General features: G+C 42.0%; 1 protein-coding gene across 3 annotated transcripts in view; it reads right to left on the reverse strand.

The window, feature by feature from the left end:
* Positions 1-21,965, reverse strand: part of SMAD3 (SMAD family member 3) — an 80,222-nt gene that overhangs the window by 19,217 nt on the left and 39,040 nt on the right. For 2 of the 3 annotated variants that reach the window (XM_005435585.4, XM_055715129.1), the window contains exons 2-4: positions 3,531-3,724; positions 2,541-2,675; positions 1,776-1,850 (exon numbers count right to left, since the gene is read on the reverse strand). In XM_005435585.4, the coding sequence (XP_005435642.1) occupies positions 1,776-1,850; positions 2,541-2,675; positions 3,531-3,724 (404 nt within the window). Of the gene's footprint in view, positions 1-1,775; positions 1,851-2,540; positions 2,676-3,530; positions 3,725-11,070; positions 11,090-21,965 lie in introns of those variants that run through there. The other variant, XM_027800238.2, reaches the window with a different exon arrangement.

Here is a 21,965-nt window from a genome sequence, read left to right on the forward strand (position 1 = left end):
AGGACAAACCCTTGCCCAAAAAGTTCAGTGCTGCCCAGGCTTGTTGGAGGGATAACCCATTTCTCGCTGAAGTCTCACTTTGTGACACCAGCAGCTTCTCTGATGTTGATCACTCTTTACATACATTTCCAAATGCTATTACTTATATCATCTTGCTGCATCTGCAATACTGCTAAGCATCTTCATAATGCATTCACTTAAGCTGAGCCCATTAATTTTCAAAACTGAGCATGCAGTTGGCTGTTTTACTTTCACTTCCAGTTATCAAAACTCCAGGTACCATCATGACAGCTAGCTAGCTGGGCATTTAAGAGCTTGATTTTACATCGCTAGGCACAAAACATACTCGGAACAGTCAAAACCATACCACTTTGTATCAACAAATCTTACTGGTTTCAGGACAATGAAGCATTGGATCAAGCTATACAGATCTGACCAAACAACTGTCAGAATTTTATCCCAAATCATTTCAATTTGGTCCACATATTCTGTGCATATATTTCAAATATCTGCACTTGGATGTCCAGAGCAATTTCCACAGTCTCTGGATGCCACAAGGATGCAGACAGGTAGCACAGTCCATTTTTTCTTTTCATCTCTACACTGAGTTTGGCTGGTTTCTTTAAAACTTGTTTTTCTAGAAAGGGGGAAGTCCACAATACTTGAAGGAAGGGATATAGCATTTGAACATAAATTGGGTATTTATAGCATCTTCCAGGCCGATCCTATTCCAGTCCACTTTCCAAAAAGCCATACATACATTCCACATGTCAACCACACTGCCAATAATTGTATGCACTAAAATGGATCGTGTCAATAGGCTTACACTTGGTGTAGACAAACCAACCCACGCTGCCTTCCTCCATCTGTATAACTGTGGTGAAAGACTGCAAATCAGTCATCCCTCTTTTAGAATCCCACGTACGCTCTACGGCTGAAGGCATGCAAGAAACCAGGATATTTATGTGCAGTATTTGCATTAATTAGGTTCTGCATGTCTACCTGTATGTAAGTGCCATGGATTTGCATAACACTCTTGCAAAGCATCAGCCCTTCTAACCAAGGATGTGTTTTTGCTCTTCAAGCAAAAGTTTTATGAATTCGGAGTCTGATTCAGTGCTTCTTATAAGCAGTGACACCACTCAGATCAACAAGATGCCCTAAACAGTTACTCCCAGAAAGATGAGAGCTGCATGTTTTGGTTTAAAGTGTTGATACAGGTTAGCGTGAACACTAAGGCTGCTCATTCTAAACCTGGTTACTGGTTTTCTTGGAAATGAAAGAGAACCCAGGCTTTCAACTTCCTTTGAGACATAGCCACTAAATGATAAACCCATTTAAAAAAAAATCTGCTAGTGGTCATTTCAAATATAATAAAACTGGATGTTTAAGTATGTAAACAACCAAGCGATAAGGAAAATGCCTCTGTAGAAAAGTGCCAGTTATGTGCTAAATTTTCAAGTGTGTACAGATGCAAGGACACAAATACAACACAAACTATCATCCTTAGATGTGTCTCCACTGTTGCAGGCTCCTGTATCATTAGTAGTATCTAATGATGAATATTGCGGAGAACAGGAACATGCTGTACCTTTCACCAGCAGCTCCAAAACACACCAACTCGTGCTTTGCATGAGATGTCAGGCTACACTTGCACTCCTACAGGGATAAAATACCTGAAACCACCATCTGATCTTCATTGTCGCAAAGAAAAACTTTAAAAGTGTCTCTGATATGACCTAGAAAGCTGCAGCAAATGGCACAAGATGACTTACCCGCATCCATGCTGGGGTTCATCTGGTGGTCACTAGTTTCTCCATCCTCACTCAAATAGCCTGGAGGAGGTGTCTCTAGAAGCATAAAATGATCATACTGTCATTGCAACTAGATGCAAAGTCTGGATTTTAGATGCCAAAAACATATACTCTGTTATGCACAAGGAGCTGAATTTCTTTTTCATTACTTTTCTTCCTCAAGCTGCTGAAAGGAGGAGCTGGCACAATCAGGATGGTATTTGTGAACAACAGAGGAAGGGGAAACAAAAAAATCTGGATTTTCAGTCCCATAAACCTTTAAGCCATGTAGACAGTTTTCTGTCCGCATATTTTTCCTCTCCTGGTGTGCAGCTGCATAGCTTGTCCATGCAAATAAGGTGTAAATTGCTTGTAAAAGAGACACATAAATAGAAGAGCTCAATTTCATCAGAAATGTAGAGAGTTTTACTCAAATCAAAATGGCTGAATTTCACTCAAATCTAAACTTGCTAAGGGAACATTCAGCTTTAGATTTCACAATAAACTGAGTATGCACTACTGAAGGGAAGAGGTGAGTTTAATGAAAACAAAACAAAACTATAAACAGCACTGTCATGTGCCTACATTTACAGCTTTCATCTATTTTTGTATAGATTCCCACTCCTTAGCTTTGTAGCAACAATGGAAAAAAGACTTTCCAGTCCTCAAGCTTAGCATACATAGACACAATTCTCTGTGCAATGTGACCCTTTTCCCTCCACTCGCTGTATGGAAGATATATGGTACCTGGAATGTAGTTGCTCTGTGGCTCGATACCCGCTGGGAAGTTAGTGTTCTCTGGAATAGAATGACTATAATCATCTAATGGCGGGAACTCAGCTGGGATCTCTGTGTGCCGAGGCACCAGCACTGGAGGTAACACTGCACAAATGGAAAGGAAAAAAATAGAACAGCTTTAAAATAAAATGACTGAAACCCTAGAAAATGAAGAGAAACTAGTCTGGACTAACACCCTTAAATACATGCAACACCAAAGTCACTTATTAAGGGACACAATTCGATACTTGCTTCTGAAATAACAGCAGCAGTTATTCTTAACACATCTCAGCTGGGGACAGGATAAGTGCTTATCTGAACACACCCAGCCTGTCTGCCCCTTCTAAGGCAAAGAAACAGGTCATCCTGAAAAACCATTTAAGAGAAGTTATACCACATGATTCAAAAGGAATAAATTTCACATAAAATGAAACAGTAAGGTAGGATTAGCATAAACATCCAGACTGGTTCTGCAGATTTGTACTGACAAGCAGCAGAAGTATTTGCAGTTCCAGATGAAAGTCTCTTTTAGAGGCAGGAGGAGACTTCAGAACAGGAAGTTCAGTTGTGTTGGGAGCTATTCTTAGATCCACTTCAACTTAACAGTAAGTTTATCCTTAACTTAATACCAAGAATTAGGGATGCACAGAACACTGCCATAGTTCATAGTTGTATCCACTATGTGTGTGAATTGTTTACGTGCACACAATGCCGTATTAGGGACCTGGCAACAACGCAACCTGCCCGACTTGGATTTTATCGATTTAAAATAGTATTTTCCCCCCGAGTGCAGATTCATAAATTATTCTACTGCATACAGTAAGAGATTATCATCAATAATAGATACCCTTTGGTTTTAAAACCCTACGCCTGCTGCTTTATTCAATTTTGAAATGCACTTATAAATCCCTTATGCTGGCACTGAGAAGCTGAGGCATCTGCACACAGGGCCAGCAGTACCTGGGGTTTCCACTCTTTGGTAATGATAAGGATTCACACAGACTTCATCCTTCTTCATGTTAAAGGCATACTCGCACATCTCCATGGCACGCAGCTCATGGTGGCTATGAAGGTCTGGCCACCGCCACAGCCGGCAGTAGATCACATGGGGAAGACCCTTCCGGTGAGACACTTGCAGCCGGCCATCTAGTGATCTGCAGCCAGAATATGCAAATGACAGCAATTTAATGGCGTTAATACATGTGTAGTATTGACGACATCCCATCAAACACTGCACAGGGGAACCTAATGTGAAGACTGCAGACCGGCAGGAGGCTCAAAGCACAGGCTGCCCAGCCAACTCAGTCAACCTTGACACAATCCCAAAAGGTGCTAGTCACCAAAACCCACGGGGACAGTGCTGCAAGGAGGCATTCTGGTCCCAGTCTTCAGGCCAAGGAGTCATCTCTGAAAACTGTAAAATGTTTGGTTTACATAGGATTTACTAATTTTCTGAGAAGAGGTTAATTTGGAGGCAGAAACAAGAGCTACAGTAAGTAAGAATACATTGAATCAGCGGTACATCTGAAGTATTTGTGTGTGTCCTAACAAACAGGCCATTTGCACAGCTCTCATCAATTTGTGCTGTGCATGTAAAGGTATCATATCTTAAAATATGTGCCAATAAAACTAGACTTTTAAAACAGAGACATGAATTTCCATTGTGACAAAATAATCCAAAATTGATACAGATTCCTTTTCTGTAAGTATTCACAAACATTACAAACAAGAAAGGCTTCCAGTTTCGTTTTCCAAATCGCAGCCTGAAAACGAGAGAAATTTTTTTTTCAGCATTGCTTGACTTTTGTTTTTACATCTAGCCCATGTCTCCTCCGACTTATTTTTCACCTAATCCTATCCTCACCCCAGAACAGCCTGTTCCTAGCAAACCTTCCTGGGAAGCAAGACAAGCATGTTCAAATCCTCTCCAGCAGAGGAAAGAGTTGTAGGAGGGTCTCCTCCACCCTGAATGAGGGCTCCACTTCCTGAGCTGCTAAATGGCAACTACCCCCAGGCACTTTCTTTGAAGTCTAACCCTTCATTTCCCTTGCTTTTCTTAATGACCAAAATGAAACACTTCAGGGGTTTGGTGAAATTAAATATTTCTACTTTTAATTTGTCAAGGAAAGAAAAAAAAAATTAACTCGGAATTATTTCCCTTGGTTCTTCGTGTTGGCAGCCACTCCAGAAAACCAAAAGCAAACCAAACCAAAACACACAAACAATTATTCTAACAGTGGTTGCGCCAGTCTTGGCTGCCGTAAAAGAGTTTTTCCAAAAGCTTCTCTGGCAGAGCGTGGTAACACGCACACCTCCTGTAAACACTGTTACAACAACAAGGAAGGCAAAACGCAAACAATTCAAGCTATTACCAGCAAGCACTTGATTTAAGGGAGCAAGAAAACATGTCATTTAACTGTTAACTATGAAGTATGTAAAGAGGCTATGCCATCACTGAGGGACTTGCTGGTACTGGTTACAAAACATCTAAAACCTGCAAGTATATTACAGCCCTAAAAAATGCACAACGCCCACAGTTATTATTTACAGTACGCACTTATAGTATGCATTTCTTCATATTGTGCCTGTTATTTATGGATCATGCATTCTCTTCAGACTGCTCTGTTATGGGGTAATCAGCCAGCTGAGTATCTGGCATATTTTCCAAGCATGTTCTTATCCCAAGCTCCTTCCAAGGACAGGAAAGCAGAAATTGTGTCTTCCCAAGTGGAATCGTCTAGAACTGATCTTCTGTGGAAGGTGGGAATCTTGGTACCGATTTCAATGGGGCCAAGACTTGACTTACGTGACCTCAAAACTTGTCAGTTTGGAAAATAAATAAAAAAAAAAATACACCAAAAGCATGAAAATATTAACTAAATTTAACAAGAAGAGAGTAGGCTGAAAGAAGGAAGAAAATAGGACTGCTTTTCTGTTCCCCTTTCAAACATCTTTGCCCACTTAGAAGGATATCTTACATCTAAGTAAGAGTAAAGGAAAAAAAAATGACTTCAAGATTATTCCAAGTGTCCCGCAGGAGACACAACTTTGGCAAGTGTTCTTACACTGTTCCCATTCACCATCAGCAGCACAGACAGATTCGGGTTGACATTAGCAGCTGAGATGGGGGGACTAATACAAAGTCTGCATGACTTTGGGATTGCTTGCAGGGATGGGTCTCTCCCTACATTTCCCAGGATAGAAGAAACTCTTATACTTACAACAAATTTCTCAGTCAGCTAGACGGTGAAGTGCACTTCTCACTACCACCCCAGGACTCCTGGTAAAAGCTATGAAGTCTTTACAGAAGAAGAGCCAGCATGTCCACATGCCTGGCTCACTCTCTGGATGCAGTGGCCCTCGCCACCCAGGCTGATGGAGCCCTTCCGCTGACAAAGGTCTTGCAGGAGACAGTCACCAAGTCACTGATGTCTGACCAGCCCCCAAATCCTGAACAGCTCCAGCAGTTATCTAAAACAAAACCAGCCTAAAAGCATAACACAGCTCTCGAGCACCAGTAACACAGCTACTCATTTTTGTTACCAGAGACTGCACACTGCAAAAAATGTGTTGGGCTTGCTATCTACCACTGCTCACAGCATGAATGCTCTCTACAAGGCAGAAGAGATGGACTTCTCTATAATCTTATCTAAGAAGACTTTTTAAAATGACAGAGCCATATGTTTTATTCTCAAATATAATAACCTCCCCTTCTCCCCTCTCCCCTTAATATGAAGATAAGGTAAAATAAATTCTATTTCCCCAAAGCCCTGGGGGCTAATTACATTTTTATGATTGTGAAATCCCTCCTCTCTGTTAAGGGACTTGGGACAAAACAACATTGTCTGCATGTTCTTGGGAAGAACGTGGCTAAGCAACAGGGCAGCTTTATTTCTTTCAGCTGTCCTGCCTCAACCCCCAAGTATTTTCTCCAATGCAACAAATAGCTGGTATGGCTGAGATGGGACACAAGATTAGATGAAGAAAGACTGTGCTCTTCTAAAGGCAGCTTTTTATGTAGATATAGCACCCCAATTACTCCAGTCAATTGCCATGTCTTTATTAGCTAACTGAATGTGCATTCATTGATGCAAACACTTGATGGACCACAAGAACCGTCTTGAGCACCCAGTCATCTCACTTATGAATCACAGAATCATTTAGATTGGAAAAGACCTTTAAAATCATCGAATCCAACCATCAGCCTGGCAAGCTGCAGTCTTAAGTGCAGATGTGCCAAGCTACAGGACTAGCACGACCTTGGTAAGATGGTCTTCCTCCTGCCCAACACATTCCCATTCCCACAGCCCTGTCATATCTCATCTCCCTTGGTTCATCGGCTCTTGTCCCCTCAGCATCATACCACAAGCTGGCTCAGGTCTCTAACTTGGCAGAAGGCTATCCACTTTTTCACGGGTTAGCAGGCTGTGATCATTCTTGGAGGAACCTGATGAAAGCCAAAAGCTGATGTGAGTTAAGCTAGTATGTACTTCTGTTAGCATGTACTACAGCTGAGGATGCGTTTGACTGGCTCACCATCTCTGGAGTCTACCGCCCTCAGGGATGACCCGAGCATGTGTCTCACACATCCATATGCAGAGTAATCTGACAATAAGCTCCATAGGACACACAACTTCCACCCTTTCTTGGTCCTGTTCTGAAGCACAGTCTGATCTTGAAGGCTGAAGTATTCCCCAAATCACCCACGAGCTCAGCATATCCAGGCTTCACTAAAATTAGCAGAATTTAAGCACTAAGATTTCCGCTGGGTTACTGAACCCTGCCTCTTACCTTTCTTTTAATCAGCCTGTGTTGAGCAGATCTCCCTGTACAACAGACTTGGTACATTTATTATTCCATACTACCTAACAGGATTTCTTTTAATATCTTTCTTCGGCCAAAAATTCAGTATTGGATGGTTCTCTCTAAAATCAGCACCGTTTATTTTGATGCAACACTATGTTTTCAAAGTGTCTCTGTACTGCATGGTGGGCTTAAATAGCAGAAGTTGTAAAGAGCTTTTCTTTGCACAGTGTCAATGTTTAGACGGAGCGGGTGATGCAGACTCACTGCCAGAGGGTGTTCTAGTGCATCTTTCGTAACTAGCACGTGTCCTGAACTTGCAAGAAAAAATGAGAAAATATTGTGATCCACAAGCCTGCTTTACTAAGGGAAATACGATGAGTGTAGTTATCACCGCCTGCAAGTGTAAGAGCACGTAGGCTATGACAGCCTGCAAGATAAGGTAAAAACAACACCAGAACATAGCAAGATTCCTGAGCTGATACCACTTAGCAGTGGTTTATAACAAACAAATAAATTCAACAATGATTCAGAAAAACAAAGGCCTGACATGACAAGACAAAGAAGCAGCAGCAAGGAGGAACACAGAGGCTCAGCAATGTCAAAGATCAGCCACCTGAATGATGACTAGGTGGCCAGCAGACCCCTGAGGCAGCTGTGCCGGGGTGGGAGAACTGGCTAATGCCTCGCAGTACGTTTGTCCCAGCCTGTGCTGTGGGTGGTAGCAATACAGACAGTAACTGTGCACCCTTATCCTGCATGTAGGATACAGCTCAGAAGACTCAGTGCTTGGCAAAAGATGCCCAAGGAGAAGCCAGCCAAAGGCTTGAGGGTTCCGATACAGGGCATTCAAACACGATCAAGAGGTACCCAGTGGAGTGGTTACTCCACACCTTGGGCGGTTATAACCAGAGATTAAAAAGTACTGAATGAAGAAAGAGACACCAAGACTCCAGGAATGCAATCAGGTCACTTAATTGCTTGCACAACAGTGTAAGGCATGGTCAGGACACCATTTGCAGTGTCCATAAGAAACAAACAAAAAAACCTCTCAGGCTGAACACCTTTAGGATTAGTCCATGCTTATATTTTGTTACAAGCCATTTACTAGGAATATTTAACACATGAAACTGCTACTCCAAACTGTCCAGACTACTGCTGCTCAAAGAACAAAGGGCAACAGTGACTTAACAGCAAAAACAGAGAAGGGAGGAAAAAAGGACAGAAACACTGACAAGCTTTTTATAAAAAAAAAATCCTCTGTGCCTGCCTGAAAAAAAATGAGGAGTAAATAGGAGAATGTTACACTGCATAAGAGGAATTTGATTTCTGGGCCTCATTAGGGTTTTTTTCTTGTTGTTGTTGGGGGTGGTGGTGTTTTGTTGGGTTTGGTTCGTGGTGTTTGGTTGTGTTTTTTTTTAACCTAATTTAATTTGTAAGATCCTGAACTGGGAAAGAACAAAAACCAAAAACCACTCCACACTTTGAAAGATGTACTTGTTATTTTCTATTTTCGTCTTTGAGTATTCTGCAGCTGTCTTTCCTCTAGATGGATAATGGAACTCTTCCTTGCACCCAATCGCCTTCTTTAAAAGTAAAGTTGAAATCCATGGAATGCAGTAGTGCAAATTAAGCAAAGTGATATAAGCAATAAATTGTTACAAGTTTTTTTGTCAAGTTGGAAATCTTCAGATAAACTCTATCAGAGAGCCACTCCCTTCCCTTACCACTCAGACACGTACACCCCTGTTTGCAAAGCCCATCAGTTTTATATCCCTGTCATTAATCTTCCAAGAAAGCAAAATAGCTGAAAGCTCAAGTATCCAGTAACACCAGCATGTGCAAAAAAACGGTTAGGAAAAGAGAAAAACAATCAGGAAGAAAAAGTTCAAGTTATGCATTTCCAAGAGGTTCTTATTAAAAACCATGAGCAGAAGCTGGTTTTAAAAACCATGATAAATAAGTTGCCAGCATGCTCTAAAATGCACCAAGAACTATGGCCACAGGCTGTGATTTTCTCTTAAGCACAAAACATGATTAGTAGCTCCTTACCGGCCCTGCATCTGGTCTACACCAGGAAAATAAGCATTTATTCTTGTAGCAGAATCTGGCTTTTGTGTGCAGAGCACTGCAATATCCACAGGGCTTCACTGAAAAGTTGGATAATATCTCAACTTTCCCTGCATACTGGCCAAACAAACAACACTGAATACAAAAAAAGACTGATGCAGCACATCTGTAATTCAAAAGCTGATCCTTTGCCATCTCTTTCCCCTCAATTTGCTCAGCATCACTAAACTTTCCAATTTCTGGTGCAGTTTTAACAGTACTGTCATTCAAGTTCTAGAAATAGAAGTAACTGTGTCGAACTGAGGCTTGCAATACATGTTATCACACTGCCATGGAGGAAACTAATAATTAATACTTCTACTTAGCACTTAAATTTATAGAAGATTAAAAGTTTTAACAAACTTCTACTTTGCAACACATCTCTATGAAGAGGGTAACTTTTCACTACCCCCAAAACAATGAAGGTAAACGATTCTCCCAAAGCAAAAGAAAAGTTTGTGTCAGAGCCAACACCAGGAGTAAGGAGTTCATCACTCCCTTGATGCTATCAAAGATCACTGCTATTTTGCACTGGTATTTCTCTCATCCGCATTGCTTATTCTTCCCACTAAAGTCCTCCTTTGGATTTAGAAGTAAAACACATCCTTTACATCTGCAGATGGTAGCTGACTTCAGATGCTTCTGACCTTTGCAAGGAGTTGCTAACAGGAGCAGGAGGACTGTGGCAAACACATGAAGAGGAAGCAATGGGCAAAGCCTGGAAACCCATGCAAAGGTTATCACGCCCTCTGAGCAGACCGCTGCGTGTGTACTTACAGGTAAGCACAGGATCACAGCCAGTGGGTGGCACAGCTCCATGCATCTGCTAGCCATGAAGTCTTGAACAGAGACAGATAGAACCTACAGCCTGCAGCATCGGGTAAAGATTTTAAAGGTTAAGAGCAATTCCTCTTTCTTCTGATGCTGCACAATTCTGGTACTCAAGTCTCATTTGTTCTGGGTTTGAAAAGTAGCTGACAATACAGAAATTACCAATATCTCTTGTGTGGGCTTCTAACTACCTATTTACATCTCTTGGTCTTTACTAAGGTTTGCAGACTTCCCCTTCCCCCACTCAAAAGCTGAAGAAATACAGCACAGAGAGTTGATGTCAGGATCAGATTATGACAGCATGAGTCATTTATTAAGATTCCAGTAATGCTAAGCTCTTTAGCAGGTGCCTTGAGACCATATTTTTCAGAGTCTAATTTCAGATTCAGACATAAGTACATTTTATTGGTTTACCATAAACTGTCTGTCCATTGTTGCTTCTCTAAAGCTGCCTTCTGCTTGTCCTGTACCCCACAGCTCTAACTTCTCCGAGCTGTGTCCACTTCTACTCCCTGCTGGCATGCAAATAACACCTTAGTTTAATTTAGATTTCTTTAAAGCTACAGATAGATCTTGTTTTGTCATGTAGCATCACAATCTAACTGTTTTTTCCTCCGCACTTTTTACTAATCTCTGTTATTTACACCACTCCTGCTCATGCCACAGCTACAGAATATTGGCTACTGGCTATCAAATCCAGCTCTCTTTCCTTTATTTTTGGCCATTTTGTAATTATCCGCCCCTGCATCCCTCTCACCTCCTCCTCTTTCTGATAGCCAGTGGCACAGCAGCTAGGTACTTCAGAGGCCCAGCCATGCATGTCCTTCACCCTCCTACCCTAGAATGGACATAATATATCCTAATGTTTAACTAAGGCTTAATCATAAACCCATTGCTAAACTTCCTAATATACATCCCAATATTTCTGCCATCTACACTTGTCCAACTGCACTTGGACCTGCAAGGCAGATGGCAGTTCTCAGAAAAGGCACTCTTTTACTGACATTTCAAAGGAAAGCAATGAATTACCCAGCAAGGCACAATCCCGAAGACACACCGTTACTAGTAGCTGCAGCAAAAATTACGCAGTTAAAATGTCTCCAGTGGTACCCCTCTACCCTTCAGAAGCTCACAGCTGTCAGCAAAAATTAAAAAAAACCCAAAAAACCGGTAACCCACCCCCCAACTATCCTTGTTACTACTGCAAGAGGCAGATAGGGCAAGCTGTATTTTTGTAGCAATGTGGTAATTGACTACTACTAATCTACCATGAATAGAAATTGGTAGCAAATAAGAGATGTAAGTGGAATCTGAAGGTATTGCATCCAAGCCCTTTCCCAGTTACCTTTTGTGGAGCAAATGTGACTTTTTGATTGATTTTCATAACCCCTCTAAATTTGAAATCCAGTTTTTCTAAGCAGTTCTAGTCCTTTCATTTATTTCAGCGAAGTTTATTTGTCCAAATCTCTGTCAGACTCATCTAAATTTATTTGTGCTTGATCCTTAAGGGGACTGGGGGTGGAGGAAACAGACACAATAAGAAAATCAGCCTCTCAAAAGGAGCGTGCCTTTCTGAAAAGTCATTTATCATATGAGCTCGTCATTTCTTCCCAGAATCCTGTGTTTAACTCCAATCATGAAATCCAAAACCCAACACACTTCCATCCAACCAAACCAGCAACTTCCTCTCTCCGAGGAGATTCCAGGCATACTGATGGGTCTGTGTATTTGTATGTTCAGAAGAGTTTCATAAGGAGAAAATGGATGGATGGAAATGCCGAAGAGATTCAGATAATCTTTCATAACACAGAGTGCATTCAAAACAAAGGCATTTCAAGAAAGACTGAATAACTGGAGCACATGGTCCTGTTAGCAATCAAAAAACACCACAACAACAACAACAACCAAAAAAAAAACCACACGAAAGAGAAAAGAAAGCTCTTTTCTCAGTTATTCTGTTAGCTTCCATGGTACTTATGCTGATTTACATTTAATATCTAGCTTCAACATGCATCTTCTTGATACTGTAGGGGAAAAAAAATCTTCCTATTTTCACTGAAGTCAGGAGAGCTTTGCAAATTAGCATCAGCTGTTGATACAGTCCAAATAAAACCAGAGCAAAAGAACCAAGAAAAGAATATGCTTCTTAATTGCTGAAAGAGAAAATAAACTAACGTACTGCTCAATGTTTAGACAGAAGTCTCACACCAAGAACTACTGCCCCAAATATATGTCTGCTAACAAAAGCAAAAGTGATTATCATAGTGAGTGTTGAAAAATGACAGTTTTAAGACCTTGGACTCTCCTTCATAATATACACAATTCCCAGCGCCTTCAACAGAAACTTCATATAAATACCAGGAGTCGGAACTGACCTCAGAGAAATGTTTGTGCATTTTATCAAGTTGGGGCAAAGCCAACATTTCTTATGGAAACATTTTTGGTGGTCCTGGGCAAAGAACATGTTTACTGTATAGCAGATATAACTAAAAATACACTGTGTTACAGCCTCCAATTATCTTGTTTGGAATAGTTTGAGGCTACTCAAGGTTCCTTGTTGTTATTTTCTTTATTATATAGTGAAAAAGTTGCTGCTTTTCCTGTAATTTGAAAAGCAGCTATTTCAAGATTTGACATCTGTGTTTGTACCTCCCACGCACGGATAACAAAATCCAGAGTGAAATTTTCCAGAGTGCCCATCTCCTATTTTTGAAAGCAACTCTGCTACTTAAGACACAGATCGATACTTTCCTTGAATTACATAGGCCTTTAAAGTCTTTCATTAATTCCACTGGCTCTACGTTATATTGCTTTTCAAGCTGGTTTAACAGCAATTCAGATATATACTTATTTGCACAACCAGTACTAATTAACAGCATACCACAAACCAGGGGACCCGGTCCCACAGACGCTCACACTTCCGTCCAACATCCACCCCCACCCCAAGCCCCTCCGCAGGGACGTCCTTTGGGATCCGTTCAGCAGCAGAGCTACACATGTGCTCAGATGGCTCTGTGATGAGGACCTGTTCTTCATTAAGGGTGATCAACTTGAAATGAAATGCAGCTTGCTTACAAAAACTTTAGTCTGTGTTCCTTAGCCTTCAGCCTCTCCCATTCTCTCAAACAATTAACCACCTCTCTTTTCCAATCGAGCTTTCCCAGCCTCCGACCCACTCTGGCATCCTGCGAGTTGTTAATGAATCAGTTCTGCATGAATCATTTCCCATGTGCAGACTGCGTATTTCATCACAGAGCAGATTCTCACAGACTTTCCTCCTTGGTCCCGATGACAAAGAACTACCTCCGCTACCAAAACAAGCCTTGAAGTTTCCACAAGGAGTTAACAGAAGGTGTGTGAGAGAGGTGAAAAGGGTAGTGGAAGAAGGCTGTGTTAATTTTACAACTCTGACTTCCTTAATTATGAGTCACCAGCAATGCAGGAGAAATCCAGATTAAAAAGTAAACCTAAAAGAGTGTGATGTCTTAGGGGAATGCTGCAGATTTAAGATGAAATGCCTCATTAAAAGCCCACAGAAGTTAATATTTTACAGTCTCTTATGTCTGTAATTACTAGTGAAATCAGAGACTCAAGACTCTGCAAGAGTTCGTGTGTGTTTGGAATAACACCTTTGTAAACTTCTCTGTCTCATAATCAGGTTTTACAACACATCTGAGGAAGGGAGGGATGAGAGGAGGTGGTGTTATAGGTTTTCGGTTGGTTAGTTTTATTTTGAGGGACTGTTTCTATACAATAAGAGAAGAGGGTTTCTTATACCAGAGAGGTGGAAAATGGTTCAGCTGAAATGTTTTTTTTTCCCCACGAAAAACTCTTAGCAGCAAAAAGGGAAGCTATGTATGTGGCCTACCTGAAAGCCTCCTTTCTTTTAGTAAATCTACAGATCAGTTGAAAGGGTTTTCTTTCAGGCTACCACTAGAAGCCTAACAGCACAGCAGACGTGCCATGCAGCAAGAGAAAGTCACTCCCTCAGCCATCCCCTCTGGCCAAGATAATTACCTTCTTCATGGAAGCCCAATTCTGCTTTCCTAAATTACAGTTTATGTTAAGAAATAAATAAATAAACCACACTGAAAAACTTTGAGAACAGGAGGGGAGAACAGTATTTTCCCGATGCTGCAAGGCACAAGGAATTCCCTTGCTCACCAGACTTTAACATGTTGTAGCTCCCTGAATCAGGATGCACCATTTTCTCAATATGTGCAGCACTCGCTATCTATCTGAAGGAAAGCAGCACCAACACAAGCACAGATGTTTTCCCTCTCTCCTTCACTCTCCCCTGCTGTAAACTACACCAGCTCTGCACTGGTGATACGGCTGGGAGCAAGGATGTATAATTTCAATGCTTAACTCTGACTAATGCAGGATGTGTGGGAGAGCAACCCAGCGGCATGAATAACAGCTCTATAAAGCACGTATCAGTACCACACTAAGTCATTCTTATCATCCAAACAGGATCTCAAGCATGTGCGTGCACAGTACCTTTCCTGTAAAGGTCTTATCATTACTATTGCTTGTATGGAAATCCAGCTGGTATGACACAAAAAGGAGCAGGAAAAGGCAAGTAGCTGAAATCAACATAAACAAATACCTTATTTTCATGTAAATTTCAGCAGTAATAAAAACTTGAGGCAAGAAGTGATTAAAGAATGGTCCAGAAAAAAACAACACGAAAACAGGTCACCCTTCAACCACCACAGGAGACAGAACTGTTCCCAAATGAGATGTTTTTCAAAAGTTTTCCATGAGGCGTCCATAACGAATAGCTGAAAATACCAACTGCATCAAAACTCACATTTAAGTAAGACAGCACCATTTCAAGTAGTTTTCCTGTTGTCATCTCCCTGAACTAAAAAAAATATTTAATATTCATGTCCTGGGAACCTCACTGGATAGATGCTTAAACATTAAGGTTAAACTAGAAGCTGATCTAGAGCTTGCCAAGGAGAGGGGAACAAGGAGGGAAGCAGAGTCACATATAAATATTAGTTTGTACTTGAAAAAGCCAGAGTGTATTTTAAAGCTGTTTTTGATTTTCAAGCCAACTTCACATCGTTCTCTGTCAAATGTTGGTAGGGCAGGGTAGCACAGGGGGAATAAGCACCTCGTGTCGTCTTTGGCAGCTGGTCCAGGGTGACAGTGACACTGCCAGTCATTATCAGCTAAATTATGGAAAATGATCAGCAGAATTCCAGAAACAAGGGATGTTTTTCTTCCTTATTTTCTCTCTGGCCCCTCTTGGCGGGTGCCTTTAATGCCAGCCACACAGGAGTTTGGCTGGACTTTTGTGTGTGGTTTTGGCACTCACAAAAGAGGCAAAGAATGCTGTTTGGGAGCACAGCTCTCCTCCCGTAACCACACAGGCCTCCCTTTCCCAGGCATCATATCACCTTGCCATCTGGCAACTTCATGAGTACTGGCCTGAGCAGTAACACTAGATAAAGACTGGAAGCTCTTTAAAGCCACAGGAGAGATCCCTCCTGGCCTGCAGCAGTAGACCAGCATCGCTCTGCTGTGACCTGAAAAGGGAATCCACAGAAGACAAAACTTTTTTCAGTTCTTCAAATCCTGAAGTGTTTTCAAAACCACAGAAGTGTACAAATAGATATGTCCATCTTGTGGTATAGCCAAGACAAGAGTAACACTAAAACGTTACTTAACAGCTCACAGCAACACTACAGCACTTTCATGGCCAACATGAAGACCACCACCACTCATTCCAAATCAAAGCTTGAGGGAACTTTAGAAGCAAACCATAGTAACTACTCAAGATGAAATGCAGACAGGAGACCCAGGAACACCACCCAGCTTCTCTAAAACACCACAATGAGGCATATAGAGGTAACAGTCAATTATGACCTTCTTTTTATGTCTCCTCTTTAGCAGCCCAAAGCACTTGCTAGGTCCCTGGGTCAGCAGTGACTCAGAACAGAGGGCCTTCCAGTGAATCATCCACACATTTTTAAGCACCCTCCAGGTTTTGTTGATTGGGAGATGTCTCACTACCTACACCTTCCCTAAATATTTACTGGGCTGTCCAAGCATGAGTGAGAGTGAGAGAGAGCATACTATCAAGGGTGCAAAAGAGTCAGCAATCCTCTCTGAATACCTGAATGCTGTGGAAAGGAATACAAGCCACACGCAAATCTAGCAGCAGTGCTCACTCCTACAGCACGTGAATACGGGCATAAGCCACACAAAGATAGGGAAACAATAGGGTAAGTCACAAATATTTGATTTCACAAGTCAAGACAGTTTTCTTTCCCCTCCCCTCGTGACTAAGCCTTTGGTCCACACACCCACTCCATCCTCAAAAAACATCTCCATGAAACAAATTTGATTGCTCTAAAATACGCACAGGCAATGACCAATCACACCTCCTCCTCACAGCACTAAGTCTATTTACTAAGAGTCTGCACCAACTGTCTACTTTGTATGTAACAGGATCCTACTCCCTCTCTCAACCAGACATTAAACACTAGCAAGTCCAACTCATCTCCATTTTTCTTATCCCATTCCCAAACCTCCGAGTCTGCAGACAACATCGTCCACCCAGACAAACTTTCTGAAATCACTCCTAGCTGCTTCCAGGGAGAGGACACTGCAGTGCCCAGTGTGCCACAGATCAGAATTGATCCTAAACCACCAGGGCTCAAAAGTACGGCACGGAAATGAGAGCAGTGGGCTGTGTCACAGAGGTTCTTGCCTTTCGCTAAGGGCAGGCACTGGCAGCACTCCATGCCTCACTGCCTCCCAACATCCCGCTGAGCTTATTAACTTAGGCTTTGTGCCATGCCTTACCTTTGATGCACTGCTGGTGTAATGGCAAGGACACTGCCTGCCAGTGGAGGCAGAAAACCCAGATCTCATCCCCATCCTGGCACAGACCTACTGCATAAAAATGGTATTAAACTTTGTTCTAGAAACCTACTCACCATCTGGAACCACTGCTCCACACCACCTCTAGCAGCCTTCCCAGCCATTTTCTGTTTTGTTCACTACTTGTGCCTCAATACATTTTCCTGCACAAAATTTAAGAAAAAACAAACAAAAAACAAGCCCCCAACGCAAAATAAAATCTACTCCTTTTTCCTTTTAGCAACCAAAACAACATGCCTGTCCTTATGCCATCCCAACTAATCTCTGGCACATCAAATAAATATCTTGTTCCTCTAACCCATCAAAAAACCCAGCTGCTAAAATTATCATTCCGACCCATCAATCACACTTCCTTCTTAATCGGTCTGGTATCTTCTACAAGGTATTAAGTTCAAACAGCCTACAGTCCTCAGAGCACTCCAGCCCTCTTTATGTCACATTTGCGACTCATCCCAACCGCAGCGTCTCCCTCCTCCTCCCAAATTCCTTGCCTAGACTGGACATCAACCACATGCTTCCCCTTGGCTTCTCCTTCCCTCTCCACCTCAGCCCCTTTCCCTGCCTCGTGTAGCTTTCAGCATAACACTGGGGCAGAGAAAAACCTTCCAGTCCTGATGAGATGGAAGGATGATCCTCCACCATCTCATTTCTTTGGAAAGGCCAGTTAAACCAAGTGTGCCACACCCTATCAACATGATGCAAGCGGACAAAAAGGTTTACAGGGAGGAGATGGTACAAAAATATTAAAGTTATTAATATAGACCACAGTTACAGTTTTCTCTGGATACTCCTGAGAGTACTGTCTTGTGTCTTTTAGACTGCCAGCTACTCGGTACAGGGACAGTCTGTATTTCCCGCCCCCACGCCCCCAAAGCAATAAGCACATTCTTGGCAGCTAAATTATTAATAAGGAAAAAACTGTAATTGATTCATAGATGAGCCCAAAAGACATGATTTGTCTTCTTCAATCATCCAAGTCATCATGCCCACATGCTTTGTCCTGGTTCTGTCCCCATCAAAACTTCAGTCTCCCACCCAGACCCATAAGGCAGCTCCAAATTATCTGTGTTTACATGACCTCTTTACCTCTGTTGTATCTGAACACTGACCAGATACTGCAAAAGAGAAACAAAGTGTTTATTGTTCTGTCTCTCCTCTCCATGGCAAGAAAAAGCTTAACTGGATTAGTTCTTCACGTTTATTTTTATCCATTGTGAGCTTGTGAAAAGACCAAACAAACAAACTCAAGGAAAAGATGAGTTTTGCATTCAGGTTTTGAATATGCTGAGCTTGGGGATCTAGCGCTCTCTCTGCTGGTGGAAAGTTCCACAGTTCTGACCCAACTCTTCACACCAGTAGTATATGTCGTCCTCCTTCTCCAAGCACTGCGTTCTCACATTTCAGCTCCAATACCAGCAACAGTAATTTTTGCTCCTGTTTTACTGAATGATCTGAGGATCACTGCGTAGTTCTTGGCCCTCCTATGAATTCGGGCTTACTTGTAACACCAGCTTGAGGAGCGGCCCCTGAGTACAGCTACTCCACAGGCTGTTATGTTTATTATAATTAACAGCACCACACACATCCCATTGCTTTCATAACACTCGCCACAATTTGTTTGGCATGAAGAACTGATCAGCAGCCAGCTTGCCACAAACTCAACCTTTTTAAGGCAGGACCCGTGGCTTTATTGAAAGCAACACAAAGTTTGTTTCTAAAAACATTATGGAGATGACATGTAAAACACAGCATTGCTGCTTAAATGCTGGTGAATCCCAAACAATGGGAACGCCTACATGAGGCAAAAACAGACCTTCAAAGGCTTGTAGGCAAATATACTGTCACTGAATATTTTGTCATGGAAGCAAGAGCCTAAAAATACAACACGAACAGATAATGCATTGAGACAGGCCGGCGCACATCCTGTCTTTACTCTGTAAACACCACAATGCGAATTGGCACTATTGTACAAATCAGGCCACCCATACAAAAAGTAGGACAGTAGTTTGTAATAAACTGCAGCCTTCATCCCAGAGCCGTGACACTCCTTGTCCCAGATATCTTGTTCTATATTGGAAGAACAAGAAACCTGGTGGGAGCATGGCTGGGCTGCCTCAGCCTCCAGCACCGGCAGCAGCAGCACATGCCTGCTGAGGGCACAGGGAGGAGAAAGAGGAGACGGTGTTACCATCCATTTTCTGACAAGGACAGCACCTGCCCACAGCAGGAAAACCAGCCTTGAGATGTGCTGACTCACTGTAGCGTGGTTCCCTGCAGTTGGTAGTGGTTTTTCAGTCTTCTAAGAACACTCCTCTTCCCTGCAACTGAAGGACTGTTGCCATCTCCTTTCTCTACACAGAAATCAAAGAAAAAACAGAAGTGCCCCGGGTAAACTAGAAGACATTATATCCTGCATTTCTTGTTCCCATTTGCAAATTCTGGGCTTGAAGGGGAAAGTACTCTGTTTAGCATACATGAGAGAATGGTAAAAGCCGTACCAGACTGAAAAAAAGTGACGCACTGGGGGCACAGTTCTCCACCAGAGTAAAGTAAGATTCATTTCTTGTTCTAGTGGATGCAGTTTAGCTAGATTTGGGTGGTTTAGTCCCAAGTTCTCAAAACCTTCAGACTCCTTTTACATCTTTTATTCTTACCAAAATTACACCCACCCACCCCCACTGGTCTCAGTGCTTTTCTATAAAATACATGTGATAGGTCTCTCTTGTGGAAGTACGCAAGGACACTGGAAACACTCCAGAGTTTTGATACAACAAGAATGGATATCAAACTTTAAAAGCATTACATGCAGTCATGCATACAAAAGCCATAAACGATCCTTGGGTATAACAATATACGTGACCATTCAGAGAGCCTAATCTTTTCTCAGAACCACCAATGTTCCCAGAGCTATGTAAAGCAAAGTTTAAGATATAAAAGAATATTTAGAAAGGCAAACAAACACAGGTTCCCAAAATCTGGAAGTTTAGTTACCTTCCAGGAAGCAAATGAGCAGAGCCCTCCAGCTGAATGGTGTGGGCTCATTTGCACATGCAATGAATTCAGTAAATTCCATTCCGGACCTCTAGTTCACTGACTTGTGAGGATACTAATTGTTTTATGGTAGTAACCACTAATCCCCACTAAACCCCAATCAAATATCAAGGCTTATACACAACCAGCACAAAAGAGAAAGTCCCTGACCCAAAGAGAATGTGATTTCCATTTACAACAGGATACAACAGGTAAATGAAATGGACAAACAGGAAGGAGCAGTTATCACAGAAGCAGCTATTATATACCAGAAGTGTGAATGGGCTCCATGGGGAAAAAAATTAAAAATATCACCACCACATTCTTCTTCCAGCAATTAATCAGATTTTACTTTCAAAAACTGCGTGCTAAAAGTCCAGGTGGGCAAATCTGGGAAGCATTTTTTTCTTTTTACATGCAGGGGAAGAAAAGAGGGCAAAAGGCATGCACAAAACTGAAAAATACTTATTTTTCTGAAAATCACAGAGTGGCATCAGGAAGAGGAGGCTGTGGGGAAACATGTATATCAGTAAAGCATAGAGCACCAACCCTTTTTGCTTTCCTCTGCAGATCACCCTTAATAAATTATCATGACTCTCTTAGGGATTTTTTAAATCTGGTTTTTATTATTACTCCCATTTTTAAGGGAGATAAGGTTGTCTCTGCTTTTGAAACTTCAACAAGGGCCACACACTCCCACACAGAAGAATTTCACTGCTATAAAAGCTCTGGCTGCTCAGCCAGCTACTACTTAGTAGCTCTGGTGCAATAAAAAAAGCAACATGAACCACTACAAGAGGCACTAAGACCCTGTAATGCTCCTGGATGCACACTGTAAAGAAGACAAAAACATAACTTACAAATGACTTGCCCCCAGAAGCCACTGAGGGCTGAGTGGTGTGCCTGCATACCACACAGCACGCATTTGCTTATACGAAACCTTTTTAACTTTGCCACGGGTGGGAGGAGCAGGAGCCCTGCATGTGGCTGTGTGGGCAGGACCAGCACCTGAGACTCAGCAGCACTGCAAATAAACACAGTTGATGCATGAATAATGATACAGTTTTAAGGCATTTATTTCTCAACAAATATATAGCAATAATATGGAAACCATGCAAAATGGTGGCACTGGATTTTCTTGAGCCAAATCCTTCAGATGTTTAAAAAAAAAAAAAAAAAAAAAAAAAAGTCAAAGACAAGGAAGGGCTAGAGAAGGGCCAGGGTGCATACCAGCAGCAGGAGAAGCCTTTTTGTGACCAAGGCTGTGGGTGGTGCATTCCTGACTCATCAACTAAGGTGCATCTGGTGGCTGTGTCAGGTGCTTGATTGGCAAAAGCATTCCCTCATAATGGCTTCTTAATTGTTTTCTGACAGCCATGACACGTTCTCCAGAGGGCTATGAAGCCAGAAATTTGGAAGACAGTGTGCCATTTCTTATGAGCAGGTGTAGAGCAAACCAACCACCTGCTTCCCGTCTGCGTCTCTGACATTCTCACCTGCTGATGTGTTTAGAAAGCTCTAAGTGCGGTCCCCAGCGAACAATTTCTCATTACCCAAGTTGGCACTCCAGAAACGTCCCATCAATGTTACGTTGAAGCATTTGGTAGGCTTTGTGCATCAGCTCCGTTAATTTAACTGCTTAAATCTAAGCATATACTTAGAGGGCCCTGCAGAAAGGAGATGGATTGAGGAAGAACTTAGATGCTTTGCTCAGGATGAAAGAGA

The sequence above is a fragment of the Falco cherrug genome, chromosome 7 (genome assembly GCF_023634085.1).
Source record: "Falco cherrug isolate bFalChe1 chromosome 7, bFalChe1.pri, whole genome shotgun sequence".
Classification (NCBI taxonomy): domain Eukaryota; kingdom Metazoa; phylum Chordata; class Aves; order Falconiformes; family Falconidae; genus Falco; species Falco cherrug.